The 25,580-nt window shown below is 39.3% G+C and overlaps 1 protein-coding gene across 2 annotated transcripts in view; it reads left to right on the top strand.

The window, feature by feature from the left end:
- scn8ab (sodium channel, voltage gated, type VIII, alpha subunit b) overlaps nucleotides 1-25,580 on the top strand; it is a 34,597-nt gene that overhangs the window by 4,038 nt on the left and 4,979 nt on the right. The window contains exons 3-21 of one of the 2 annotated variants that reach the window (XM_028407322.1): nucleotides 6,376-6,494; nucleotides 6,667-6,756; nucleotides 7,002-7,130; nucleotides 8,624-8,715; nucleotides 11,537-11,758; nucleotides 11,880-11,943; nucleotides 13,198-13,339; nucleotides 14,206-14,412; nucleotides 14,495-14,776; nucleotides 15,191-15,514; nucleotides 16,617-16,749; nucleotides 17,093-17,331; nucleotides 18,557-18,730; nucleotides 18,884-19,240; nucleotides 19,358-19,531; nucleotides 19,644-19,937; nucleotides 21,204-21,321; nucleotides 21,411-21,565; nucleotides 22,209-22,382. In XM_028407322.1, the coding sequence (XP_028263123.1) occupies nucleotides 6,376-6,494; nucleotides 6,667-6,756; nucleotides 7,002-7,130; nucleotides 8,624-8,715; nucleotides 11,537-11,758; nucleotides 11,880-11,943; nucleotides 13,198-13,339; nucleotides 14,206-14,412; nucleotides 14,495-14,776; nucleotides 15,191-15,514; nucleotides 16,617-16,749; nucleotides 17,093-17,331; nucleotides 18,557-18,730; nucleotides 18,884-19,240; nucleotides 19,358-19,531; nucleotides 19,644-19,937; nucleotides 21,204-21,321; nucleotides 21,411-21,565; nucleotides 22,209-22,382 (3,489 nt within the window). Of the gene's footprint in view, nucleotides 1-6,375; nucleotides 6,495-6,666; nucleotides 6,757-7,001; nucleotides 7,131-8,623; nucleotides 8,716-11,536; nucleotides 11,759-11,879; nucleotides 11,944-13,197; nucleotides 13,340-14,205; nucleotides 14,413-14,494; nucleotides 14,777-15,190; nucleotides 15,548-16,616; nucleotides 16,750-17,092; nucleotides 17,332-18,556; nucleotides 18,731-18,883; nucleotides 19,241-19,357; nucleotides 19,532-19,643; nucleotides 19,938-21,203; nucleotides 21,322-21,410; nucleotides 21,566-22,208; nucleotides 22,383-25,580 lie in introns of both variants that reach the window. The other variant, XM_028407321.1, reaches the window with a different exon arrangement.

Raw genomic sequence — 25,580 nt, 5'->3', positions numbered from 1 at the left:
GAGGTAGGAATATTGCAATGAAAGAAATGACCTTGAAGCATTTAGCAACTTTCTAGGAAATGTTAGTCATGGGTACTTGGGCATAGAGATGGTCTGTATTATGGGGTGCACACTGAGATTTTAAAAGGCTTGTGAGTTTTCAAACAATACCTGTATAAACATGAGGGAGGGGACACACACTATAGTTCTGCCCCTGCAATCACTGCAGGGCTGTTGTGGAATGCAGTTCTAGGCAAGCAGTTGGTCTTCTATAGGTTTCTGCAGTGTTGATTAATTACATGTGTTAATGCTTGGTAAAGATGATGTGGATGCAGTGGGCACAACAAATTGGCCTTTATGTTTTGGGACCACTTTGAAAACAAGATGCTACAGCTCAATGGGCTATTCGTCAATTAACTCAGTTTATAAAAATGTGTATATGGTGCAATGGACAAATTGAGTGGATAGCTTTTCTCAGTTGAATAATAATTGTACTGTATGTCTGCAGTTTTTAGCAGCATGATAATCTAGAATTATTAGATTTCACCACTCTTTTTCTGTGTCAGACAAACAGTTAGGGACATTCAAAATTAAATCTATACCTATAATCTCAGCACAGCTAAGGGAGGGGAAATGAAATATGTTAATGACATGCTACTTATCAGTACTGTATCCACACAGTCTAGGAAAGTCAGTTTCTGACTTATTTTACTTAACACCTGACCACAATCTCCCATATTCCCTTTAGAAAAAGTATTTTGTATTAATTAGGGATGGGCTCTGCCCTTCTTGTAGCTGTGCAGTAGAGAAATGAGAAGTGGAAGCAGAAGATGACAGGACAGGAAGTGGAGAGAAAAGGGCCTGAGCTGGCTAAAGTACCTCCAGCTGTGAAGTAGCCAGTCTCCTGTGTGGTGGCAGTGATAATGTGTAAGAGAATCTGTGGCCTCTATAAAAGCTAGAAGCCCCGTCAGCAAGGCTGGCAATCTCAGCAAGCAGCACTCCCTTGTAGGGCGGATGGAACTATCAAGTGTATGTACCTTTGGTGATCTATTGATCCACAGCCCATAGTTCACTGGTGGCCACAGGAAAGGTTTCATCCTTGTCTTATTATCCTTCCCAACTTTGCTTCTTGCCCAGTGCATACTTCTTCACCTCTTCTTACGTTTCTCTGGCATCTTAACTTTAGGGACTAAAATTACTAAAAGTGGTGCATAACAAAACTATGCTCAACATAACATAACATATGTATATATATATATATATATATATGATTACTGAACACTTTGTTGATCGAATAACACATAAAAGTAATTCTGCCTTTTCAAAACAGAATATTACCACAAGGTGTTGGAAGCATAAATATAAAAGGATTTTCATATTCAGTTATCTAATGTATGATATACAAATAATAACATTAAATGGTTGAGAATTTATAATGAATATTTTATGTATACATTATTGACCTAAAACTTAAAAGCCTGTGTTGGATTATGAGTAGCAGATATTAAAAAACGATTCATATGTAGAGATGTTGAATAGTCTAAAGAGGAGCTGTACAGAGTGTTATCAATACATGGTAACATTCTTAGTGATTCAAGTTGTAAAATAGATCTAGATTATCTGCAAATATATATATATATTTTTGGGGTGGTTTTAGTTAGAATTGCAAATCTGTGGGGTATAAAGGCCAAAACTCATGTCTTGTGCCAGCACAGTTCCTAATTTGACAGTCACTGAACTGTTTCATTGGAGAAGGCTAATGTAATACCAAGAGAAGCTCATGTAAGTGTTAGGTCTCTACTTATCATATGTGTTTCTGCACGCACAGGTTCTAACTTAACTATATTCTGCTCAGTAATTTAATCATATTAATGTGTGGTGTCTACAACAACACACTGTTTCCTGTCATTAAAACCAATAATATTCCTAATCCACTAATATGTTACTCCTTTCCCACACCTGGGGAAGCATAGTAAGCGTCCATTCGTCTATGTCTGCGTCCTCACCTTTCCAGGATGGTGGTCTCCTCTACTCGACCGACAGTCATCCAATCGCTCACCATTGCACTGTATGTCAATGAGTGTGTCTGTGTGTGTGTGTGTTACTGTCAGCTGCAGGAAACCTGATCACAGCACTCATGCATAAAAGAGAGAGGAAGAGGGGGCAGTGGTGAGGAAGAGAAATGCAGCGTTGCAGTTCTTGTTTTCCCCTGTGATGGGGAGAGGACTGCCTGGGCTTTTCAAATGTCTGATGTGATTAGGCAGTGTTAGAGCTGTAGTAGTCATACAGTAAGAGCATGGTCGGATGGATGGAGGGCATATAAATGTTTAGTTACTGGTGTGTAAAAAGTGGTTTTGACAAATACACAGAAATACTGTAAGGATGTATTACAATATAAGAAGTTCTGTCAGTGCAAACGCTTCATTGTTGTCTTTAATGTGGCATTTTTGGTGACTGTATAAAAGCAGCCTGTGGTAGGCAAGTCATGTCTGTGCAGGCTTTTTGCAGGGGAGCAGCTCCTTGCTGGTACATAAGGGGAGCATAAGCTGCAACTTATTACACGCCATTACATTATGTCCCCATCTAACTATTTCTGTCTGTGTGTGTGTCTTTATCCATTACATTTTTTCCTCTCTCTTCCACCACCTCCTCTCTGACGTTCTCTCTTTCAGGGTGTAGTAAATTAGAGCAAGGGCCAGGCTTTAGTGCTCTGTCTGAGTCCTCAGTCTCTGATGACACAGCATCCTCCTGTGCTGGGCTGAGTGAGGAAGAAGGCATGCGGTGGGGAGGGTGCGTGGTTGAGTGTGCTGTGTAGCTACGTCGAAAAAAAAAGAGGGTGGGGTGAAGGTTTGAAAGTGTTTTTTCATGCAGGTATTAGATGTTTTTTTTTGCACGGTACAATTTTCTGCTGCATAAACTTGCAGTCAGATGATTTTAATTGAGAAAACAGTGCCTGTCACTACTGCGTGATTTTTGTTAGTAGCAACACCATCAGAGATTAAATTAAATCTGTTGTGTTTGCCACACTCCCTGCTATAATTTGTCTTCCTATGAATAAGAATGGGCTAAAACTCAGGTAATGATGAATGTTTGTAAATTTATTTTACAAGTGCCTTACATTGTGCTACAGGGGGTTTGATTTACAGTGATATAACAGAATCTGGTGTCCACAGTGAAGAGAGGGGAAGCAATAAATAGTATAAAAGACAAGTAGTAGAATTACTTGTAATTACAGAAAAGCTGATAAATTGCTTAATTGGTTTGCAGTTGTTTGCTCATTTCTTGTCAGCATCAGTTTCATTGCAAAATCCTAATAACTTTAGAAGTCTAAATCTTTAGTCAATTTTGTGAAGTAGTAGACCACCCTGTGTGAGGCTGGGGTCCTGGGATGATTCAGAGAAGTACAGCGCACTTTCCCTGTGATCTACTCTCTATTATTTCCCAGCTTAGGTCTCTCTTTCTCTGTCTTCCCCTCCTCATCTCTTTCTCAGTTTCTTTCTCTGCTGCATGCCTACCCCTTCCGCCTCCTCCTCCTCCTCCTCCCTCCATCTACTCATCCATCTCAGGTTTGGCCCTCTCCTCTCTGCAGCTCTATAGCGTTCTGTTCTGCATCACTCCCCTCCATCCCCTCCATTCCCTCAACTCTCCCTCTCTTGCTGTCTGTTCGGCTCTGTTTGCTGCTGTCCCATACCCTTGCAAGTCCCTCCCCATATCCCGGCACCACTGTTCCTACACCCCTCCTCCTCATCCATACACACACATAGACACACACTCACAATGCACTATCCTTGCAGTTGCCTTCTGCTTCCTGATTCTTGCATATGTGTCTGTTTCTTTAAGGCTCTATAGAGAACGGAGATTCTACAGCTTTGCAGCAAATATTGCTTTGTACAGTGAAGCTTGATCTGCAGAGTCATACATTTATGTACATATACAAAATATATAGTCAGATTAGTCAGGGATATTTGTATGCCATATGCATGTTGTGTGAAGTATTGCAATTATTATTGTGTTTCATACACAATAATAATTATTTTTAAATGAATTATTTATGAATATTCATTCATTCACACAGTTATGTCCTAGGCGGACCTTTGAAGTCACTCGAATGCTTTGTGAAAAGCATAACCTTTATTTCAATAGAACGGATGGATTCTAAGGCAGTGTCTCTGCGTGCACACACAAATTAATTAAACTTGGCAAAAGTAATTACTGATTTGTAAATTAATCACTTTAAAACATTTCTACACTCAAGAATGTATCAACAAACTGTATGGTGTTTACATCTGGATGTTTAATTGTTGATATTTGTTCATCCAGTTTAAAGTAACCTCTCTTATGCCTTTTTTCTTCTATAGAGCTGTAGAACTTCAACCCTTTTATTAGTTTTTCTTTTCCTATGTTCATAAATTGAATATTACTTTGTACTATTTTAACCATTTCTTTTTTTTAAATAGTGACATTTAAGATTTCATTGAGAGAAACCATTGATTTGGTATTTATAAGGTTTAGTGATTCATCAAAAATTGACTGAATTGAATGTGGCAGATGATCAATTAAGGAAATTGCCTGACATTTGCTTTCCTTGTTGTGATCATGCCAAGTTGCCAAGTTTGCATCAGCAGCAGATTTTGCTGTCTCCAAGTCAACACAATGCATTAAGTACCTGAAGTCTCTTTGCAACTGCATTGTGAATTCCTGAATTTCTATATGCAGCAGAGGATGAGCTTGATGCTTAAACTCAGTTAAAACATCACAAATGTGTCTCTCAGGTTTTCCAAGTCTATATGACTCAGTCATAGCAATTTGCTATCCACATTGATTAACCTATGGGACATAGATATTATTGCTAGGAATATGTAAACCACTAACGAGATATTACTCATGTTACCTCCCCTTCCAGCACTGTACTATATCTGCCTGCTTAGCAGAACACTTCACTTGACCTCTGAGATTTACCCTTTGGGTGCAGCTGTAGATCCTGGGTTTTCCTGTGTTGATTACTCTCATTAAGTATGTGATCCTTTTTTCCATGTCATAGGAAAAATTGTGAGAGGATATTTTAAGCAGTGCAGATGCTCTATCAGAAAAGCAGAGCATGGATGGGGAAGGGAGGGGATTCTCTAATGCAGAGAATACATTTTGTCTTTCCCTCGACTGTAGACACCATTTTTATTTTAATTAGATTTCAGGACACTGCTTGTCTCTGGACACTTTGGATCGCCTTCCCATTTCTTTCTAGTCTTTCCCGTGCTGTGAATCACAAATCCTTAGTGTTACGTGCACTCGTATTGTTATTATAATGATTATTATTGTCTTATTTTCAGTCAGTATTTGTCTTTTCTAGTCGTGTTAACTATTAACTGCACTAAACAAGTTCTAAAACTGTGCAGAAGGTCTGAATATGAATGCATTTTTTGAATGTGTGTGGTGAATTCGTTTTTGTTAGTGGATGTGTTTGTTTTTCCTTATGGGTTTGTTTACCACAGCATTTCTGTAAATACTACTTGTTAATGTTGTCAGAATTGAAAAAGAAAAAAACTTGCAGTGCATGCATTCATAACTCACTTACAGATTTTGGATGAGCTTAAAATAAAACTGCAAACATTCAGTGTCTGTAAACAACACGCATGCTTCTCACTCTGACCCCACATGGTTTTGGGTTAAACATCCACAGACTACACACGGGTATGCATATACAAACATGTGCTGCTGCCTCACCCCACTACCCAGCCCCACTTGGCCCAGTGCTGTTTATGGGTGGGGAGTGGTTGTTGAGAGCATAGAGTCAGCAGATCTTCCCCTGATCGATGACAGCATTTGCAGTTCCCTTCCAGTAAGAGCTTTAAACTTGGGAAGAAGAGATTCATTTGGCTTTGTAGAAGGGAGAGCTTCCCATGTGCCTGTCTGCTGCTTCTGAGGCAGCTCACGGCCTCTATCATGGTGGAAAGCTTGCCAGGAAAGATCTCTGTCTGATGCAACAGACAGGACAGAAGTGTACCCCTGGTTTTCCGGGTGACTGGTCACAGAGGGAGTGGTGTCAGCAGAGAAAAACAGAGTCTGGCGTTCTTGTCGCTGTGGACTGTGTCCTTCTCTATACCATGTTTATCTTATGTGCTTTTATTGTGACATTGTGTCTCTGATAGTAGGGTAAATATTTCAAAGTGGTTAAAGTAACAACACAGTGAACATTCTCATCATAAAATTATTTTAGTATTACCCTTTCTGTAAAATCAGACCTTTTAGAAACCAAAGCAATAACACCCCAATGACTCAGAGAGGTCTTTTTTTTCAAAATAAGATCACACGATGAATACTGAATGATATGTCCTATACAGTTAGTTTAGAAACTGTATAACTAACCTGTTGTTTTTGTCTCTGTTCTTCTCTCCACAGACATTTATAGTCCTAAACAAAGGGAAAACAATCTTCCGCTTCAGTGCCACGCCCTCCTTGTACATCATAAGCCCTTTTAATTTACTTAGACGAATAGCTATTAAGATTTTGATACATTCATATCCTTTCATGCTTTACATTGATAGGCAGTCTTGTGGTCAGTAAATTGTAAATGTACTGTAAGCATCAAATCACTGTCTTCCTGCTACTGTTTCCTTTTATCTCAAAAACTTATTATTTTTTTGCTATATAAAATTTGAATTGAACTTTCCTTAACTTTCATGTTTCCACATTATTCAGCATGATCATCATGTGTACGATTTTGACCAACTGTATATTCATGACATTTAGTGACCCCCCAGAGTGGTCCAAACAAGTAGAGTAAGTACACATTGCATCTTTTCAGCAATCATATCTATTACCTGAGGAAAGAAAAGCGTATTAATGATGGCAGCATCCCATTGAGATAAGATCTTCATGTGCTGTTCTGGTTTATTATCATGTGTATTAGCGGGACACTTTCACAAAAGATAGCCATCATTAATAAACCTGTTCTTTCTCTTCTGTAAAAGTTACATTTCTCTACATGCTTGTCACTGTTGTCTACTTTCTTCTACTTTTTTAAGGTATACCTTCACAGGTATCTATACGTTTGAGTCACTCACAAAAATCGTTGCACGAGGTTTTGCTATCGATGGCTTCACCTTTCTCAGAGACCCGTGGAACTGGCTGGACTTCATGGTCATTTCAATGGCGTAAGTACATAAATTAATTGCTGTTCATAATCACATGATATACAAAAATCTGTGCGGATACACAATAAAGCAAAACAAATGTTCTCTACAAAGCATGACATTTATGTACATAAGTGGTACATTATGAGACCTGGAAGCTAAGATACAAGGAGCAGTGAAACCTTTCACAATGGTGGCAACATAGTAGATGCAACTTGGCACATTAATAACTGCAGAAGGGCATTATTATTGACATGGTGATTTGCACATAGACCTGTTGTTTAAACATATGAATGGGAGTACACCTGTGCTTAAGGAGGCACTAGCTACATTTCTTCTCTGGTTGAGGACATTGTGACTAATATATAAGCAGTCAGCTGTGTAGAGATTATCAAAAGCATGGATGCTATTGTATTTGTACACAATATAAACCAGGTTTCCCCATGTTGTACACAAGCACCATAGCAAAAGCAGGATATAAATAATTGCAGCATTATACACATGAAAACTGTACAATAGGCATTTTAATTTTAGTGCAGCTATGTAAACATTTTCCATTAGAGCAGCCGTATTTGTTACTATTATCACAACACACTTGAGTCTGTTTTGGTCTTTTGCAGTTTTGCATTATTATTTTTTGAATTATAGCGATTATTTTATTCTACTATTCATCTATCTAAAAGCTACACAGGTCAACTTTGTTAGAGAAAAGTTCTCCCCAATTTCTGAAAACACAGGAGAGAATGATTTTCAACCGCTTCACTGAGCTCAGTCTAATAGTGAGTGCCAATATTCTAAAATGCCCAAAAACATTAGTTGTATTCAGATTATCTACCACAGCTGTCTCAGTGTAACTTAATGCACATTTTACCGAATTTATGCTAGTAGTATTGCTTTTTAAAATTATTTTTGTAGATATGGTTCTGTGTTGTGCTGTTTGAGGCTAGTCAGAGTGATGCATATACTGTATGTTTGACAGAAAGTCGGTGTGCCTGTAAACACGAAACAGTCTAGATGTTTCTCTGCAGCACCTCAAATCCACCCGTCACTCCATCAGACTATGCTAATGCTTTTTTAAAATACTGTGTAACAATCTCTTCTTTCTTTCCTGTGTTTGGGATGGCTGCTGAGTAACTGTATCTGATCCACCTTGCAGGTATATAACAGAGTTTGTAAACCTAGGCAATGTGTCAGCTCTACGTACGTTCAGGGTTCTGAGGGCTTTGAAAACAATTTCAGTTATCCCAGGTAAGAGAGTCCAGGTATTTGTGTTTATGGGCGGGCGAGTCACGGGGTTGATGTTAGGTGTGGTTTTGCTCCAGTCCCTCTCCTCTGCTTTTCCTTCTTCGTTCTCTTCCCACTGGTCGGACAGGTGTTCTTTCTCCCACCGTGGTGTCCCTTCCTGGTCTTCGGTGGTGGTGCTGGTGTCATGCTCTTGCGCGTACATGCGTGTGTTATCGTGTGTGTTGTGTGTCATGGGGTTCTGTTCTGTGTTTCATCCTACCTTGTTACAGATATATAACAGAATTTGTGGACCTTGGGAATGTCTCGGCGCTGAGAACGTTCAGGGTTCTCCGAGCATTGAAAACTATTTCTGTCATTCCAGGTGAGACTCCCATTTAAACACTAAGGCTGAGCTTACATGATGTTATAGTGGCCGAATTTCTGTTACTTTGGAAAAGAGAATGGTTTAGATTTTTTGTTTTTTGTTTTTCATTTTGTTTTCCTACAATCAAAAATGGTAGCAATACATTTTTGATAGGCTTAGCAGTCTACTGGCAGTCTTGTTACCGGAATTTTATCACATTACAATATGCCACAGTGTAATTGAAATAAATATCTTAAAGACACGGGAGAATCTATATTGTTTCCCAACGATGTTTAAACGAACATCTTAGGGCAAAATGTGTTTATCATTGTTTGTCTGGTTTGTGTTCAGTTTTATTTCATACATCAATTCAATTTCCACATAGTTAATGACACTTCCTTTTTGTTTTTTAATCCCCTAAGACTGCCAAGCCTAATTTGACAACCCACTGCATGAAGCTTTTAAAAACATGCTTTTAAATGGTTGGCTTTAAGGGTCTTAATAAATAAATACTATTTTATTTATTTAATTTAGGTATTTTGGGTTATTTATTTTTATTTATTTATTTTTTTTTTTTTTTGAAGATCTTTGTCCATCCTGGGAGTGAATGGGATATAATAAATAAATAAATATAAATAAGCAAGATCTATTGATGTATAGTATTGTGCAAATATTTCAACCAGACATTGTATCTGTAATAAGTATCCAAACAGCTCTGAAACTCTGATTTATTTTCTAATAAAGAACTATTGCAGGGGTCCTGCAACAAGTGTTATTATCTGAGCATGCTCTGATCTGAGCATCATGGCGTCAGTCATATGAAAATAGTTGAACAGAGTAAATAAACAGAAGAGCTGGCGGGTCCTTACAGATGCTAACTCAGAGATAGAAGTGTACTGAATTAGTGCTATTAGAAGTGACAGAATTAATAATTTATCCTCTAAAATGTCTGCACTGTACTGTATGGATATCATACAGTTAATATAATTAAAAATAATTAATTTTTATACACTAGTCATACAATGCTCTGGGATTACCAGCACGGTTAGAGCAAAGGGGTGCCTGGGATGGGAGTAGTTCTTCACTTAATGCAAGGTTAGCGTCACGTTCTAGATGGGTGACGCTGATACAGTCAGTTCCTTCAGCCTTGGCGTTTAAATGACCTGCATGCCACCTCTCATTGCTCCCTTCCCAACTCCCCTTCAAACTCTTCCTTGCCTGTCCTCTGTTTCTCCTCTTTACTTCCTGCTTACTTGGCCTGGTTCTCTGTGCTGTTTGTGGTGCTGCCGTGTGCGCTTAATTGCTAGATAATTATTAGCTGAAGTTTATCAGAGATGTTTCCACAGACGGACAGAAGAGAGAGAGAGGAGAGAAAGGAAAGATACATTTTGATGGGATCTTCTCCCCTTTCTCTCTGGAAAATAGTTGAGAATGATTACGCTTTTGAACTTCATTCCTTATATGTATAACTAATGAAAAAAATGAAAGTGGAAATGTGTCTTTCTGATAGAAACATCTCAGCTTCAGTATCTGTGGTGGTTATGTATCTGTGGTTTGTCTTAAATGCAGTAGAAAGAGTACTACTATATATATTTTACTACACAGACCACAAAGACACTCTTTTTTATTTTCTTGCTTTCTATTTATATGACTCTTTATTAACCATATAAATAGAAAACTACTAGACTGTAGAATTCAATCCATCAACACCTGATAATGCCACAACAGGGTAGTAATGACATGATGGCCAGTCTATATTTACCGGCAAATATATTGATTATTAAAATATTAGAAATTATGAAATTAAATATTCTCCTATTAAATGATTTCAAATAGGTAATCGTAAGCTAAAGCTTATCTAAACAGCTATGAAATAACACAGTAGACGTCAACGGCTAGAAAATTAGCACAGTAAGAGAGACAGGGTTTTTCCTCCCTGGAGAAAAGAAGAAGCAGGACAGCATGTACTTCTGCCTCTGAGCTGCAGGGTTGTACCTGCAGACAGGCGATATTAAGCCCAAACATACACACAAACAAGCACACACCACATTGCCCAGACTTTTGTTATTACCTTATGGGACAGTCTTTAGCTTTATTGCTCTGTCCTTACATTATTTATATTTTGATATCAGAGAATTCCAGTATCTACGCTAGATATCTTTCACACCCAAAATCTGTTTTTCTGTGAATTCTGTAGACACTTTTGTGTTTCTGTTTTATACACGGTATTGATTGACACACTAATAAATTAAAACAATTATATGATATGATACAGTAGAACAATCAATATTTGTTTAAACATGTATATGAAAATTCATGACAAAATGGTATCACCTGTTTTCCAAGAGAGATTCAAATATGCTGTTATGGTGTTTGAAAAAATTATTTAAAAGCTCAAACTGAAACAACAAGCACACCATTCTAGTTCTATATTGTAAGGAACTGCACAAGATACACTGAAAGTCAATTTCTTGTGTTGAGCCTAGGCAGCACTGGGCGTAGGTGCTTAAGAAATCATCCTGACGCCTGCCAAGTTTAAATTTATGTAAGAGCCTACACAGCACAGGGTTAAATACAGGATTAGATATACAGTATGTTACCTAATTTAACCTTTTTTGTTTGTGCGTGACTTGAGTCAGCTCTGAATTGCAGATTTAAAACCAAACCCAGCAATATGCAGTCCGTCATTGCCAGACATTTTATTTGTGTCTATCTGTGTGTGTGTTTGTGTTTGTTTGAATGTGTGTGTGTGTGCGTGAGTCCACCCGTTTTCATGTATGTGCATCTGTGCAACATTTGTGTGTGTTTGTGTGCGTTTGTGTTGTTTGACAATTGACAGGCTTGAAGACCATTGTGGGCGCTCTGATCCAGTCTGTGAAGAAGCTGTCGGATGTGATGATCCTGACTGTCTTCTGTCTCAGCGTCTTTGCTCTGATTGGACTGCAGCTCTTCATGGGGAACTTGCGGCATAAGTGTGTATTCTGGCCAATCAACATGACTGAGCAGTACTTGTCAAATGGCTCCAGGGGCTTTGACTGGAAAGAATACATCATGAATGATTGTGAGTGATTGCTTGGGTATATGATTAGCAAAACGCATTGACAAATTTAAATAATATGCTTATTTTTGTTTATTGGCTAATGCAAATGAATATAATCTGTTTTGTTTTTTGTTTTTCTTAGCAAATTTCTACTTCCTCCCTGGTACACTTGATGCTCTACTGTGTGGAAATAGTTCTGACTCAGGGTAAGTCAGTACTTCACTCACCAAGCCTGCCACCTGATATTTAAATGTTCAGTTGATGTGTTTTATATTTCTGCTGGCCTGAGATGTAAAAACAACCTCTTTCAGACATCCTATTCAAAGCAGATCTCATTATTCTGCCTCATCATTGATTGACGTCAATATATTAAAAGGGCTAATACGTCATTACTGTATTCAATTGTCAGACACACATGACTCAGGCAGCTGTTAGCAGGTGTGTCAAAGTGGTGTGTACAATCAGTTGATCCACAGTGACCTTGCCTTTTGACTTTCTATCTAACATTCTTGATAAAATTTTACTTGTGCCTCATAATGCCACAAAGCAGCCACAGAGCAGGTCTCTGTGGTCCTCCTGCACCTCTTAGTGTAGGTTTTCTCCATCAGTCTGTGTAGGGTGATGAGCCTCTTCCTCACATTGTTTTAACAGTCTGCAATGGTGTCGCACTTTTTACATCTGAATCACAAATATTGTCTGAACCAAACCATTTGATGTAGCTGGGGGGTGCACTCCTGTAGGTTATAACAGAGACACACAAAAATAGTAAAAAAAAAAAAAATTATATTATATTATTATTATATGAAACTAATGACTGTCACAGTAGTGAGCATGTGTGAGTGCTAAATGTATTTGGACCAGTCTACAGTATGCTGACTCATCAGCATACTTAGCATCCATTATATCTCTATCCATATACCGTACTTGGTTAATCTATGTGATGGGTTGCATATTGACTCTGACAATATGTAGTTGTTGTGAACCTGGATTTCTTGTTTTTCTTTCTGTCATATGCCAGCCACTTAGATAGGGAGTGGCATAGAGTTTATCATATTTTAGGGTTCATTGTACTGTGATTTGATGATCCAGTGCATTTCCACCACTCACAGCCCCCCTCAAACATCTCCCCTTACTACACACATAACTGAGAAATTGTTGGGCAATAAGAAATGCAATAATCAGTGAGAGTATTCCTCACTGTTTGATATGTACTATATAAATCACTATATGTACAGTATGTGTACTCACACACACATACAGTCCAAGCAGCCAAGCATTGTGTTCATCATTTATAAACCAGAATGTCATGAATCATTAAATCATATCGATATCCTACTCTTAACAGTGTGAAAGCATGCATGCACACACAAAAAAGAACAAACAGGTTATTTTCCTTCTTATACTCTAGACAGTGTTGCCAGTATAATGCCGGTTGTGGTATTGGTGTATGTTCCTTTCAGACGATGTCCAGAGGGCTTCACATGTATGAAAGCTGGACGGAACCCCAACTACGGCTACACCAGCTTTGACAGCTTTGGATGGGCTTTCCTAACACTCTTTCGCCTCATGACCCAAGACTTCTGGGAAAATCTTTACATGCTGGTAACATAATATTTTCGTCTCGTTATCTAATTGACACATAAACCTCCTCACACCTTACTCTGTATTAAAACCTCTCCAGTCCTCTGTAACTACCCCATAAGCAGTACTAACAACTTTGTCCTCACTTCATCATAAAAGAATATACACACACGTCATCAGCTTAGTACCTGAATGAATCAGCAAAAGTGTTTCTCAGCAGCCCCTCTCAGTTTATCTGCCCTCTGAATAAAAGGAAGGACAGACAGCCTGTAGCTTTGAGTATGTTTCTTGTAGGTAGTGTTTAATGAAGAATTTCAGAATTATAAAAGATGTGGTTATTTGCATTTGTACAGGCAAGTAATAAAAATGATTTTCTGTTAGATGATTAGTTATATTCTCTGTCAAAAGTATTTTTGTAACATTTCATTTTTTGTTGCTATTTAGGAAACAAAGTTAGAAAAATAGAATAGAAAAAATAAAAATGAAAAAATAGGAATATCTGTTTAAATATGCCACCATGACTCTGCACAAGTATTTTTCCTTCTTCCTCTAGACCAGCACAACCACAGCCATAATAGATTCACCTCATTTGGCAAATAGGCCAGTCACTGTTGTAGTGTGTATGTGTATGTGTTTGGAGGTTTTCCTCGAAGCCTTGAATTGGATATATTGGATATATAAGCAGTAATGCTGAACCAACACACACACACACATACACACACACGTACTGTATACAGTACCTCTGTAGAATTAGAAAGTACTGCAGCACTACATATAAGAACTGTATAACAAAGGTTAATTTCATTCATATTTTATCAGTGTGTCAGTTTTAAAACTATCTTACGTGTTAAATCTCTGAGTCACTCCCATTTCTTTGTTTTATTCAGACACTGCGAGCAGCAGGGAAGACCTACATGATCTTCTTTGTGCTGGTCATCTTTGTGGGCTCCTTCTACCTGGTGAATCTTATCTTGGCTGTGGTGGCCATGGCTTATGAGGAGCAGAACCAGGCCACAATTGAAGAGGCGGAGCAGAAAGAGGCTGAATTCAAGGCCATGCTGGAACAGCTCAAGAAACAGCAGGAGGAGACACAGGTCAATCTCATTCTTAACTCAATACATATTTATTCATTTATAATGTCTTGGTTTAAATGTGTCTTTTTTTTGTTCTTTTCAGGCTGCCGCCATGGCAACATCTGCAGGTACTGTGTCAGAAGCCGCTTTAGATGACGAAGGAGGGGGGCACCTGTCCCGCAGCTCCTCTGAGGTCTCCAAGCTGAGCTCCAAGAGTGCTAAAGAACGTCGCAATCGCAAGAAGAAGTGGCGCCAGAAAGAGCAGGAGAAAGAGAAGGGAGATAGTGAGAAGGTGGTGAAGTCTGAGTCAGATGATGGCAGCAAGAAAAGCACCATTCGTTTTCCTGGAAGTCGACTGGGGAGGAAGACATCCATCATGAACCAGGTAAAGTGAGAAAGAAAAAACAAATATGGTGAGAGATCTACATCAGGTCTCAGGCTATGTGTTAGAAGAAGGAACTTATCAATAATTTGTAGAAGCACACTATTCTTACAAGACTTAGGAGATGATGTCACATCAAAGACCATCTTGCCAGGCTTCAAGCAGTCATCACCCTGTTATATAGGTAATACAGTCAGCAGGGAGTGTGTCTAAGGTATGGCACCAGTCAGTGGTGATAACAGCAAGAAGCAATCTGATTTGTTGAAGCTGGTACACATGGTCAATCCAATCAAGTATTTTTTGAAAGTACCTGCTCCCTAGATCTGTGGAAATCGTGAAATCCACTGTCATGCACGGTTTTTATTCACACAGTATATCCCTAATTCTCCCTCTCCTTATGTATCCTTCCCTCTTCAGTCACTACTCAGCATCCCAGGCTCACCATTCATGTCGCGCCACAACAGCCGCAGCAGCATCTTCAGCTTCAAAGGCCGTTCCAAGGACATGGGCTCAGAGAATGAGTTTGCAGACGATGAGCACAGTACAGTAGAGGAGAGCGAAGATCGCCGAGGCTCACTGTTTATACCTTACCGTCGCAACAGCTACAGCGGCTACAGTCAAGGCTCATCACGCATTCATCCGCTGGCACCCCACTCTGGAGGGAAGAGGAACAGCACAGTTGACTGCAATGGCGTGGTGTCTCTCATCGGCCCTGGACCTGGCAGACGACTTCTGCCTGAGGTGAAAATAGATAAGGCAGCCACTGATGACAGTGTAAGGACGTCCATGGGACACCAATAACAGTATAGGCATGATCGTGGTGGCCCCGGCCTCTGCAGCTTCTCCTTCACAACCCTTGGCTCGTGTTCTTCCTTTCCCTAAACTCAGTATCTCTCTTTTCCTTCCCTGATTATCTAGATTCTGAAGTATGATTTCATCTTTCACTTCAAGCCTTATCTAATGCCCATTGCTTCTTTTTTAACAGCTCAAAAAGGCACTAACCAGCTGAAAATGTATCCATAAACTCACTGCCTTTCTCATGATTATTATTTCACTGATTATTATCTAGGAACAATGTAATATGAGATCACCCCCTTAGCATCTATCACCAAGCCTGTGTCTATAAAGTGTCTGCAAAAAGATTACTTAAAATTTTATAGTAAAAAGTAGATGTGACATCTTATCTACCTTTTTGTTTCTTTCTGTCTCCTCCTTTCAGTTTCCCTCTTCTTCTGCTCTTTTATCCTCTGCTCCTGAGCCACTGAATAGTGCAAGAACAAATTTTTTTTAGCAATATTTATACTCCTACTAGCTAGCATGGTAGACTCCTCTTTTTATTCTCGGCCAATCTACCTGCCCTATTACTTCTCTTATAAAGTAGCATGATGGAGCACAAATTATGTCTTGAATTCCCCTCTTCTTTTTGATGTGCATGCAAATGCATGCAGTTTAATGTTGCCTCAGAGATTTGAGGTATGTTATGCCAAACATAATAATGAAGAGATTAGAAAGTGTAAATTCTCAAATAAAGACTTCTTATTGAAACACTACACATAGGGAAATCAAAAGATATAGAAATAAAAACTGGTCTTACATGTTAAATACAAGGGACTACTTGAGAATTTACAGCATGAATTAGAAATATTATAACAGGAATGTCACATTAATCTTAGGAAATAGAACATTGTAATCTGTATTATCTTTTTATGTAAAGAGTTGTGTGTCTCACTTTGTCTTTTGAGACGTTGAGCCCACCGTATGCATTAGAGCATGAGTTGTATGTGAGTATTCATATCTGTGTGTTGTGTCTCTGAGGGATATCGCATCTTTCTCTTAAAAACAGACTACAGACGTGGAGATAAAGAAGAAGCACTCCGGCTCTCTCATGGTATCTGTAGATCAGCTCAACTCCTCCTTCAAAGGAAAGGATCGTGCCAACAGTCAGATGAGCGTAGTCACCAACACACTGTTAGAGGGTACAGAGAAAGTGCATGTTTCCCTTTTCCAATTTGTCAAAATGCTTTAATCACATGCTAGTAGACAAAATGTAGACCTCGTAGCAAAATATAATCTGTGTAACTGTGTGCTGATGTCAACAAGCTGTTAGATTTTGCCTGCAACTTGTGTGAAGAAACAGTTGACTGAGATATGACCATAATGCAGGAGGCTATAGTTAATTTTAGTACTTCTAATTTGAATAATTGCAGCTGGTTCTTTTGTTTATGGAGGTAGAGACATCAGAATTCAAATGTTATCTTTTTCAAATAGCGGCTCATTAGTGGAACATTTTTTTGGTTCCTTCTTCATCCTTCCCTGCAGAGTTGGAGGAGTCTCAGAGGAAGTGTCCTCCCTGCTGGTACAAGTTTTCCAACATCTTTCTGATCTGGGAGTGTTGTCCCATCTGGCTTAAGATCAAGCACATCGTCTACTTGATTGTCATGGACCCCTTTGTTGACCTAGCCATCACCATCTGCATTGTTCTCAACACCCTTTTCATGGCCATGGAGCACTACCCCATGACTGAACATTTCGAGGGGGTCCTCAGTGTTGGCAACCTGGTGAGAAACAGTTTTTATTTCTCTACCATTTGTTTTGTTCATTTTTATGCCTGCTTGAACTCTTAGGAATTAAAGAAGCATTGCAGATCTGGTTTTCACCGCTTACATAACCATAAACCAATTAATCAATGCATCATTTGATATGTGCACTTAAGAACACACACACAGATTGTGTACAGGAATCTGATGATGTCTCATTAAAAATTTAGATCCATTTTAATGTAGCCAGCTAGCCTGCTCCCCAAACTCTCATCACCCCCACTTAGGTCACTCACCTTTCTTCCGTTGCATACTGCTGACCTCAGCTCTACTGTCTAACTCTCTTTCACTCTCACTCTCTTTTGGCACACATGCACACAAACACATATACGCCTGATAAGTATTGGTTGGCAAAGCACATACCAACCAAATCTGTAGCAGACATTTTGATTTGTCTGTGCTCTGCCCTTCCTATCAGATGTCACTGTAGCACAGCTGTCTAACGAAGCAATATTGGCAGTGTGTCAGTACTAAGACAGGAAATGAGGTCATAGCCATCGACATTTGAAGTTTGAAAAGAATTGAACTCTGCAAGGCTGTGATAGATGGTGCATTGGGTGGATGATATAGGAGAAACTCAGAGTGCTTGAATTCCATACAAATACTACTGAAACACAGCCAATGACCAACTAGCATGAATGTTCTGTGCCTGCAGGAGTAGTATCAGCTCTACCAACTTAGCCATGGTTTGTAGTTGTCAATCAAAAGGAGAAACTGAAAAAGTAATGACTGCATATATATAAACTGTAAACAAAGTAGCACTCACTCACCACAGGCACCTTGGGTCCAGTTTCATCACTGTGGACCTGTTTAACTTCTTTCATTGCTTGGATTTCTTGTTCCATTGACTGGTTTGTTAAACTGAACAGCCAGTTAGAGTCATCTGCCACCAGCTGGCTCCACCACTGATTCAGTATAATCAGTCTGCTAAAAAGTTGCTGACAATGATCTAGATCTAGTTTTTACACACTACAAAAACTCGGGCCACAGATGTTCACTGATATTCTGACATTGGTCGAAGCCTGACAGTCTGCCTGTTGTGCCACAGCATTATTACTCCACCACACATTCTCATATTTCACAATGAAATCCAGTCATTTATGAGTTTATGAATGAAAACAGTAATTGAGTAAAAGAAATATGGCATTCAGATAACATTAATTTGTTATTTTTTGTGGTCCTGTAGGTTTTTACAGGCATCTTTGCTGGAGAGATGTTTGCCAAGCTGATTGCCATGGATCCCTACTACTACTTTCAGGAAGGGTGGAATTGTTTTGATGGATTCATTGTGACTCTGAGTTTAGTTGAGTTGGGACTGGCTGATGTGGAAGGCCTGTCAGTACTCAGGTCCTTCCGATTGGTAAGTGGAAGACATTGCTGTGAACATGTTTACAGCAGCATATTATTATTCTAAGATTAAAGATGTCAGTCAAGAAATAGACTTATTTTACAACACCTTCTGTGCATTGTAAATCACAATCTAATTGTTACATTTTCCTCTTGTCTTTCTTAGTTAAGAGTGTTCAAACTGGCCAAATCATGGCCTACCCTCAACATGCTGATCAAGATCATTGGTAACTCAGTGGGAGCTCTGGGTAATCTGACCCTAGTGCTGGCCATCATTGTCTTCATCTTTGCCGTTGTGGGCATGCAGCTGTTTGGCAAAAGCTACAAAGACTGTGTGTGTAAGATCGCAGAGTCCTGTGAGCTGCCACGCTGGCACATGAATGACTTCTTCCACTCCTTCCTGATCGTGTTCAGGGTGTTGTGTGGGGAGTGGATTGAGACCATGTGGGACTGTATGGAGGTGGCAGGACAGACCATGTGTTTAACTGTCTTCATGATGGTCATGGTTATTGGAAACCTGGTGGTAAGAAAAGACAAAGATTATATTCTGTAGAGCAGATACTAGTATACTACACTGAGTGATAGTACAGTACTGTTTGTCTGACATATTGTGAGGCCTTGTGGTGTTTTTTTCCCTGAGGTGCTGAATCTGTTCCTTGCCTTGCTGCTGAGCTCCTTCAGTGCAGACAACCTTGCTGCCACAGATGACGATGGTGAGCCCAACAACCTTCAACTTGCAGTTGCCCGCATCAAGAGAGGAATTGCCTGGTTCAAAGTCAACATGCGGGTCGTGGTAGCCACAGTGCTGAAGAAGGTACCACATAATTACAATCTACAGGCTGGAGAATGACATTTTTTGAGAGCCTTGGTGAGGTAATTTCCTAACATCATTCTTGTTTATATTATTTTTTCATTCTGACAATCAGCCTGTAGAAGATGAACAGAAGCCTCTGGATGAAATGTATGAGAAGAAACTCAACTGCATTGCAAACCACACTGTGGACATTAACCGTGAGCTGGACTATGCTAAAAATGGCAACGGCACCACCAGCGGCATTGGGAGTAGTGTGGGAAAGTACATGATAGATGAGGACTACATGTCATTCATCCACAACCCCAACCTCACAGTCTGTGTTCCTATTGCTGTTGGCGAGTCGGACTTTGAAAACCTTAATACAGAAGACTTCAGCAGTGAATCGGATGTGGAGAACAGTAAAGATGTGAGTAGGATGGACTGTGTGAGAAAGGAAAAGGAATAGTACCAGAATGTAATAATGACATAGACCTGGGATCATTTCTTTGTTCACAAGTTTTAAAAAATGCATTTTTACATGGTAAGAAAGAATGCAATATGTTTGGCTTATCATGTAAAAATGCCACTCTTTGTTTTCCTGATGATTCCGAACATCCAGACAGGAGCACTCTAACAATCAGTGCTGACCCTGCAGACAGACAAAGACAGAATGCAGTCAAAGGCAGGAACAGAATCTACGGTGTAGTATGAATGTAGGAGAAGGATAATCCAGACATAAAGCTCCTATGTGTAGGTCACCTTGACCTGGTTTGTTGTAGAAAGAAAGAAGATAATGCAGCTGCAACACTCCTGTACCTGCACTAGGTTCATATTCCACTGGGCTCCCTCAACCAACCACATAATAATCTTCCCTGCACTACAGCCAGCCATAGGGTACACTGCAGGGAGAAGTCACAGTGAGCTGCCAGCAGCCAATCAGACAAGCAGGAATCCATCTGGGCTGTTTGGTTTAGGAAAAATGGGGGCAGATAAAAAGAATGTGAATGTTCTTCTTTGCTTTCAATTTAAGATTGTCATGGGCGGCATCATTCTTGAGTAAAGCAAATCAGTCAAGTGTCTAGGTGAGGTGCTTAAGAGTGAGCATAACTTATAGGAGACTACTGGTCTGCCTCTCAGGTTTGCCCTGCCTCACTGTGACCTAACATGTGACATGATTTATTGGTAAAGATGAGCCTTGCCCACCTTTGGTCTTAATGTCACATAGACTTTACAGCTCACCTTCAAATTGACCACAATACATTTCCTTAGTGTTTTTGAAGTGACTGTTGTGTTTGAATATGTATGTAGATAATATATTTGATTTGTTTTTCAATCACAATTAATCCAAGCATGCCTATGTGACAAATTTTTATCATGTATATCAATAATCATCATCTATACCTGTGTGTATATATGATGATATATACCTGTGACCAGTCACTGGTCGATTTCTCTATTAATAACCTCACAGTATAGGCAGCCGCAGAGGGATAACCAGCCACACTACATGGCTAAAGCATGTATACCTTTAGCAATAAATCCTGCTATCCGTATAAACACAAAGGAGCACTAATGTAATGGCTGTATTGGCACTGTGCCATATGCATAATGTATCATTCAGCAGCTCACTGCTGTACCTGTAAAGGGAAATTCGGAGGTTGAACGGGTCTTTTTGGTCCTCTGTTTGTCCTAGCTGGATGACACCAGTTCGTCTGAGGGCAGCACAATAGACATCAAGCCAGATGTGGAGGAGGTTGCAGTGGTGGAGGTTGTGGAGGAGTATCTGGACCCAGATGCATGCTGGACAGACGGTAGCTGCTGTTTATGATCTGATTTTATGAACAAGCACTTTGATACATATCTTGCGCCTGTCTCAGTAATGTGTATCATTGTGATGCAGAATGTGTGGCCAAATACAAGTGCTGTGATGTTCCCATCACTCATGGCTGGGGCAAACACTGGTGGTTCCTAAGGAAGACCTGCTACCTGATAGTAGAACACAACTGGTTTGAAACCCTCATCATCTTCATGATCCTGCTAAGCAGTGGAGCCCTGGTAAGAGCACGAGTTCTCACCCATACATGCACAAAAAGCTCATCTTCATGTCAAATCATTATCATAAAGCACATATCATAGGTATATAGATTTCATGGTGCTTTACATCATTACAACAGATGTAATGATAACATGAAACTTAAAGAAATTAAATAAATACAGCATACATTTAGAGACAGCAGATATCATTTCCTTTTAAAGATATGAATAAGCTAGGCCATCTCCTGCTGTTCTTCTGCACCTAATATGTTTGTTGCTAATGGATGGCAAAGTGCTGTAATGCACCAAAGTTTTAACCAGAAGGATCCATCTTAAGGATCCAGCTTAATTTTGCAGCTTTCTGACAAGAGGGAAGGCCTCTGGCCAAATCAAGACACTTATGTGCTGAAGAGTGAATATAGGCAGCAGAGGGAATCATTAGTCTAATTTGCCATCTACCTTACCTAAGTACACAATTCATTATTAAAAGTAAACAAGGCATAATAAAAAACAAGTAACAATAAAGGCTTATTCAGAACTATCCAAATCACCTCGTCCATGTGTTGGTAAAGATTCCATGTTGCCAGGTGCAGCTTACGTCACACTTACTGTGATACACCAGTGATAAATGCTGTAACAGTGACGCTTCTCTGCTGCTCCTCAGGCCTTCGAGGATGTGTACATTGAACAGAGGAAAACAGTCCGCATCATTCTGGAGTACGCTGACCGGGTTTTCACCTATATCTTCATCCTGGAGATGTTGTTGAAATGGGTGGCCTATGGCTTTGTCAAATACTTCACTAATGCCTGGTGTTGGTTAGACTTCTTCATTGTAGATGTAAGTACATTTTTTTGCACTTTCTATGCAATCAATCAAGGGTTTCAGTTCAACAAAGTAATCCATAGATTTGAGAGATAATTTTTTTCATTGTCAATTGAAGCATAAAGTTGTGGTAGAAATGTTCAGACTCAGTAAAATGAATGCATAAAGTCAATTATTTTCTTCCAGGTTGCTTGTTTTATAGTCACACAAATTCCAGCATGCTGTTAAAATGTTTATCTCAGAATTGGCTTTGGTATTGATCTAGAGCAGAAAAAAAAGGTGACTGTTTTTGTCTGTATCACCATGTAATAGAAGTTAATCAAAACACCCAATCTCTCAAAAACATGGTGTGTTATTTCATTGTTTGGTCAGAACCTAAAAAATATGTTTGTTCAGTATGTTTTGTTCAGATATTTAGACAATAAAAGTGAACATATAACGTGACGTTATTAGTAAATTGACACCAGGGCATTCTCACAATGCTCCATGTCAGTGTCAAAGTCTGCCACTTGATGAGGGTCCCCCAGACAGAGGCACAACAGGCTTCCTGACTCAGTAAAAATCTGTAACTATGTGGTATGTTTCAGAGCTCCAATCTTGCTCGGAGCTGCTGAGTCTCTCAGTGTTTTCCCACCTGACAGTTTCTGTGGCTCACATGCTGTTTGTCCTTTCTGTCATTTGTGCATGAGGAGTTTGTCATTTTGTGCTTCACCTGTATTTCAAAAAGGATTATATGTTCACACAGGATTAAGTGTATATGGTGTTTGTGATGTTGTCATACATACAGTAAAAGTGTTTTTAAGAAATGGTAAAAAGAATTTCAGCATCAGTATTCTAAGAAAAAAGTCTCATAGGAATTCCAGAGTGAAAATAAAAACTTTACCAACCTAGTATAACTGATGCCTCCTATTTAACTACTATGTCCTATTATAATTATTGGTCTGACATGTGTTTGTGTTTTTTCACAGAGCTTTTTTTCTTTGAATACTGATATGAATCTGAGAACTTACATTTTTCTCAAGTTGTCCTAACGCTCTTCTGCCTCATTTGTGTATTTGATATTGTTGTGCTGAGTTATTCATCCATCGTGTCTTGACAACCACCCCTGGCTATGAGGTCTGTCATGTATGATTACATGATAAGGATGTACTGATGTATGTTCACCTATAGAAACAGAGTGCAATTAAGCCCTACCTACACCAAAGTGGGAAAATATCAGGTTTTGTATTGCATGAAGCTTCCTCCTTATCACTTTTGTCTGTTGGCAAAAATGGAAAGATGTTTAAAAGCTATCAAAGTGTCGGTTGTAGGCGACTGTTTCTGCAAGTTAAGCATTTTGACAATAAGACAGCTATGCAAACCTTAGGTGATGACAGTAGTTTGTTAACACATAACTTCTTCGTATAGAGTGCTAAAATATTCCTTTGACACAGTGAAGTCTAATGTAGTTGCATTTCATCCCATGATTTTTTTATTATAGTGCCGACTGTCTCCCCCTCCATTTGGTGTTGAGAGTATGGCATGTTGTGCTCTGTGTCTATATATTGGCTTTCAAAACTTGTCTTTGACTTTGTCCCCATAACCACACCCTTTTTAGTGGTCAGATGTCTACTTGTTCTTCAGCTTGTCCTCACCAGAAAAATGATGGTAGTGGTTGAATTTTTAAAGGCAATTGAAACAGTAGTTGATGTAATGCTGAGCCCTCCTGTGGTTGTGTGCAAAAAAAAATAATCCTGGTCAGGGTGGGGCTCGGCAGGAGTAGAAGCTTATTGCACTTCTGCGAGGGTTGACTGTAGCATTAGGTCAGCATTGCGAGGGTACAAACAATGATCCTTTCCTAAACCTAACCAAATAGTTTTGAGTTAGGGTTGTTAAAAGTTAAAGCCATCCTTCTAACCTCTATTAAAAACTAAACAAAACTTCAACTTATTCTGTCATTTTTCTGTGAGGACATGTTGTGTGTGAAATATTTCTAGTAATTCTCACAGCATCCACTAACAACTTGTTAAGAAATAATGTGAAACTCTGTCCGGAAGCACTAGAGGTACTGCTCAGGTTGTCTCAGGTTGTTGTCTGTTCCATCTTCAACAGAGATTTGGATATTCTTAGGGGACCAGGATTGAAAATTTGGCAATCACTTCTCATGGTGAGGGGTACATTGTCACCTGGTTGTCATGATGTTACCAGGGCGCATCTTCAGATGACTGTAAATATGAACACATACCAAATTTTAGGGCATTTATAACAGTAGACAGCACATGTGGGTTGCATCCATTTCCAGTCTTGACACTAGATGGTCAAAAATATATGTCATGCATATATATGTCATATGGCATGCTTTTGTTTATGTGAATCACAAAATTAAGGAAAAGCCATGATGAAAGACTCACTGCATGTTCAGTTTATCAGCCTCTTATGTTACCATAACAAAACCTTGCAGGATTTCTTATCTCAAACAGAAATGAAGACAGACCTTTCCCCATTTATGGTCAGAGGTCTAAATTCTGTGCATAGGTCATGGTAAAGGGTATCAAAAATCAAGATAATCAAGGGATGTTGTAGGATCCATTGCTTACCGGACTGTTCACCGATTCTCAGTTTATTATGAAGACTTAATCCTGACTTTCCATGCAAATCTCTACCCTAATATTGTGCTCTCTCTCACATCAGGTGCCTATAACTGTGTCTCTCTTTAAGTTGAGAGAGACATTGTGCAGCTGTCGAGAGGGACTGAGGGGTCGATGTTTGGGGGTCCAGGGTAAGGTTTGCGTGCTGTGGTGGGACTCCTACTTTCACAGGTTATCCTCTCTTCTAACCCTGAAAGTTGTCCTCAACCTTCTGCGTTTTCTCTCCCTTCTTTAAGTAAAAATGCCCTCTGGTGTGGAAACTGTATTGTTTTGTACGGTGTACTGTGTTTATATTATTGTGTCACATTGGTTTAGTGTTTGTGAACACATCTCTCCTCTGATTTTTTCCCTTTGTTTGACTCTCTTCTCTTCCTCTCACTGTGTCAACCACAAGTTTCTTTCCAGGTGTGCTCACTGTGCTGTTAAGCTGGTTATCATGCTAGACTGGCTTGCCAAACTAAACAAAACATAAGCAGACACATTTAAAAAAGAAACTTTGGCCGCACTTTATTGAACTTTGTATATTGTAATAACCCTTGTTTCTAACCTTTATGTCCTATAGATACATATACTTACAAAAACTATA

This window comes from Parambassis ranga, chromosome 5, assembly GCF_900634625.1.
Source record: "Parambassis ranga chromosome 5, fParRan2.1, whole genome shotgun sequence".
NCBI classification, from domain to species: domain Eukaryota; kingdom Metazoa; phylum Chordata; class Actinopteri; family Ambassidae; genus Parambassis; species Parambassis ranga.
This window is presented reverse-complemented; position numbering and strand designations above follow the sequence as displayed.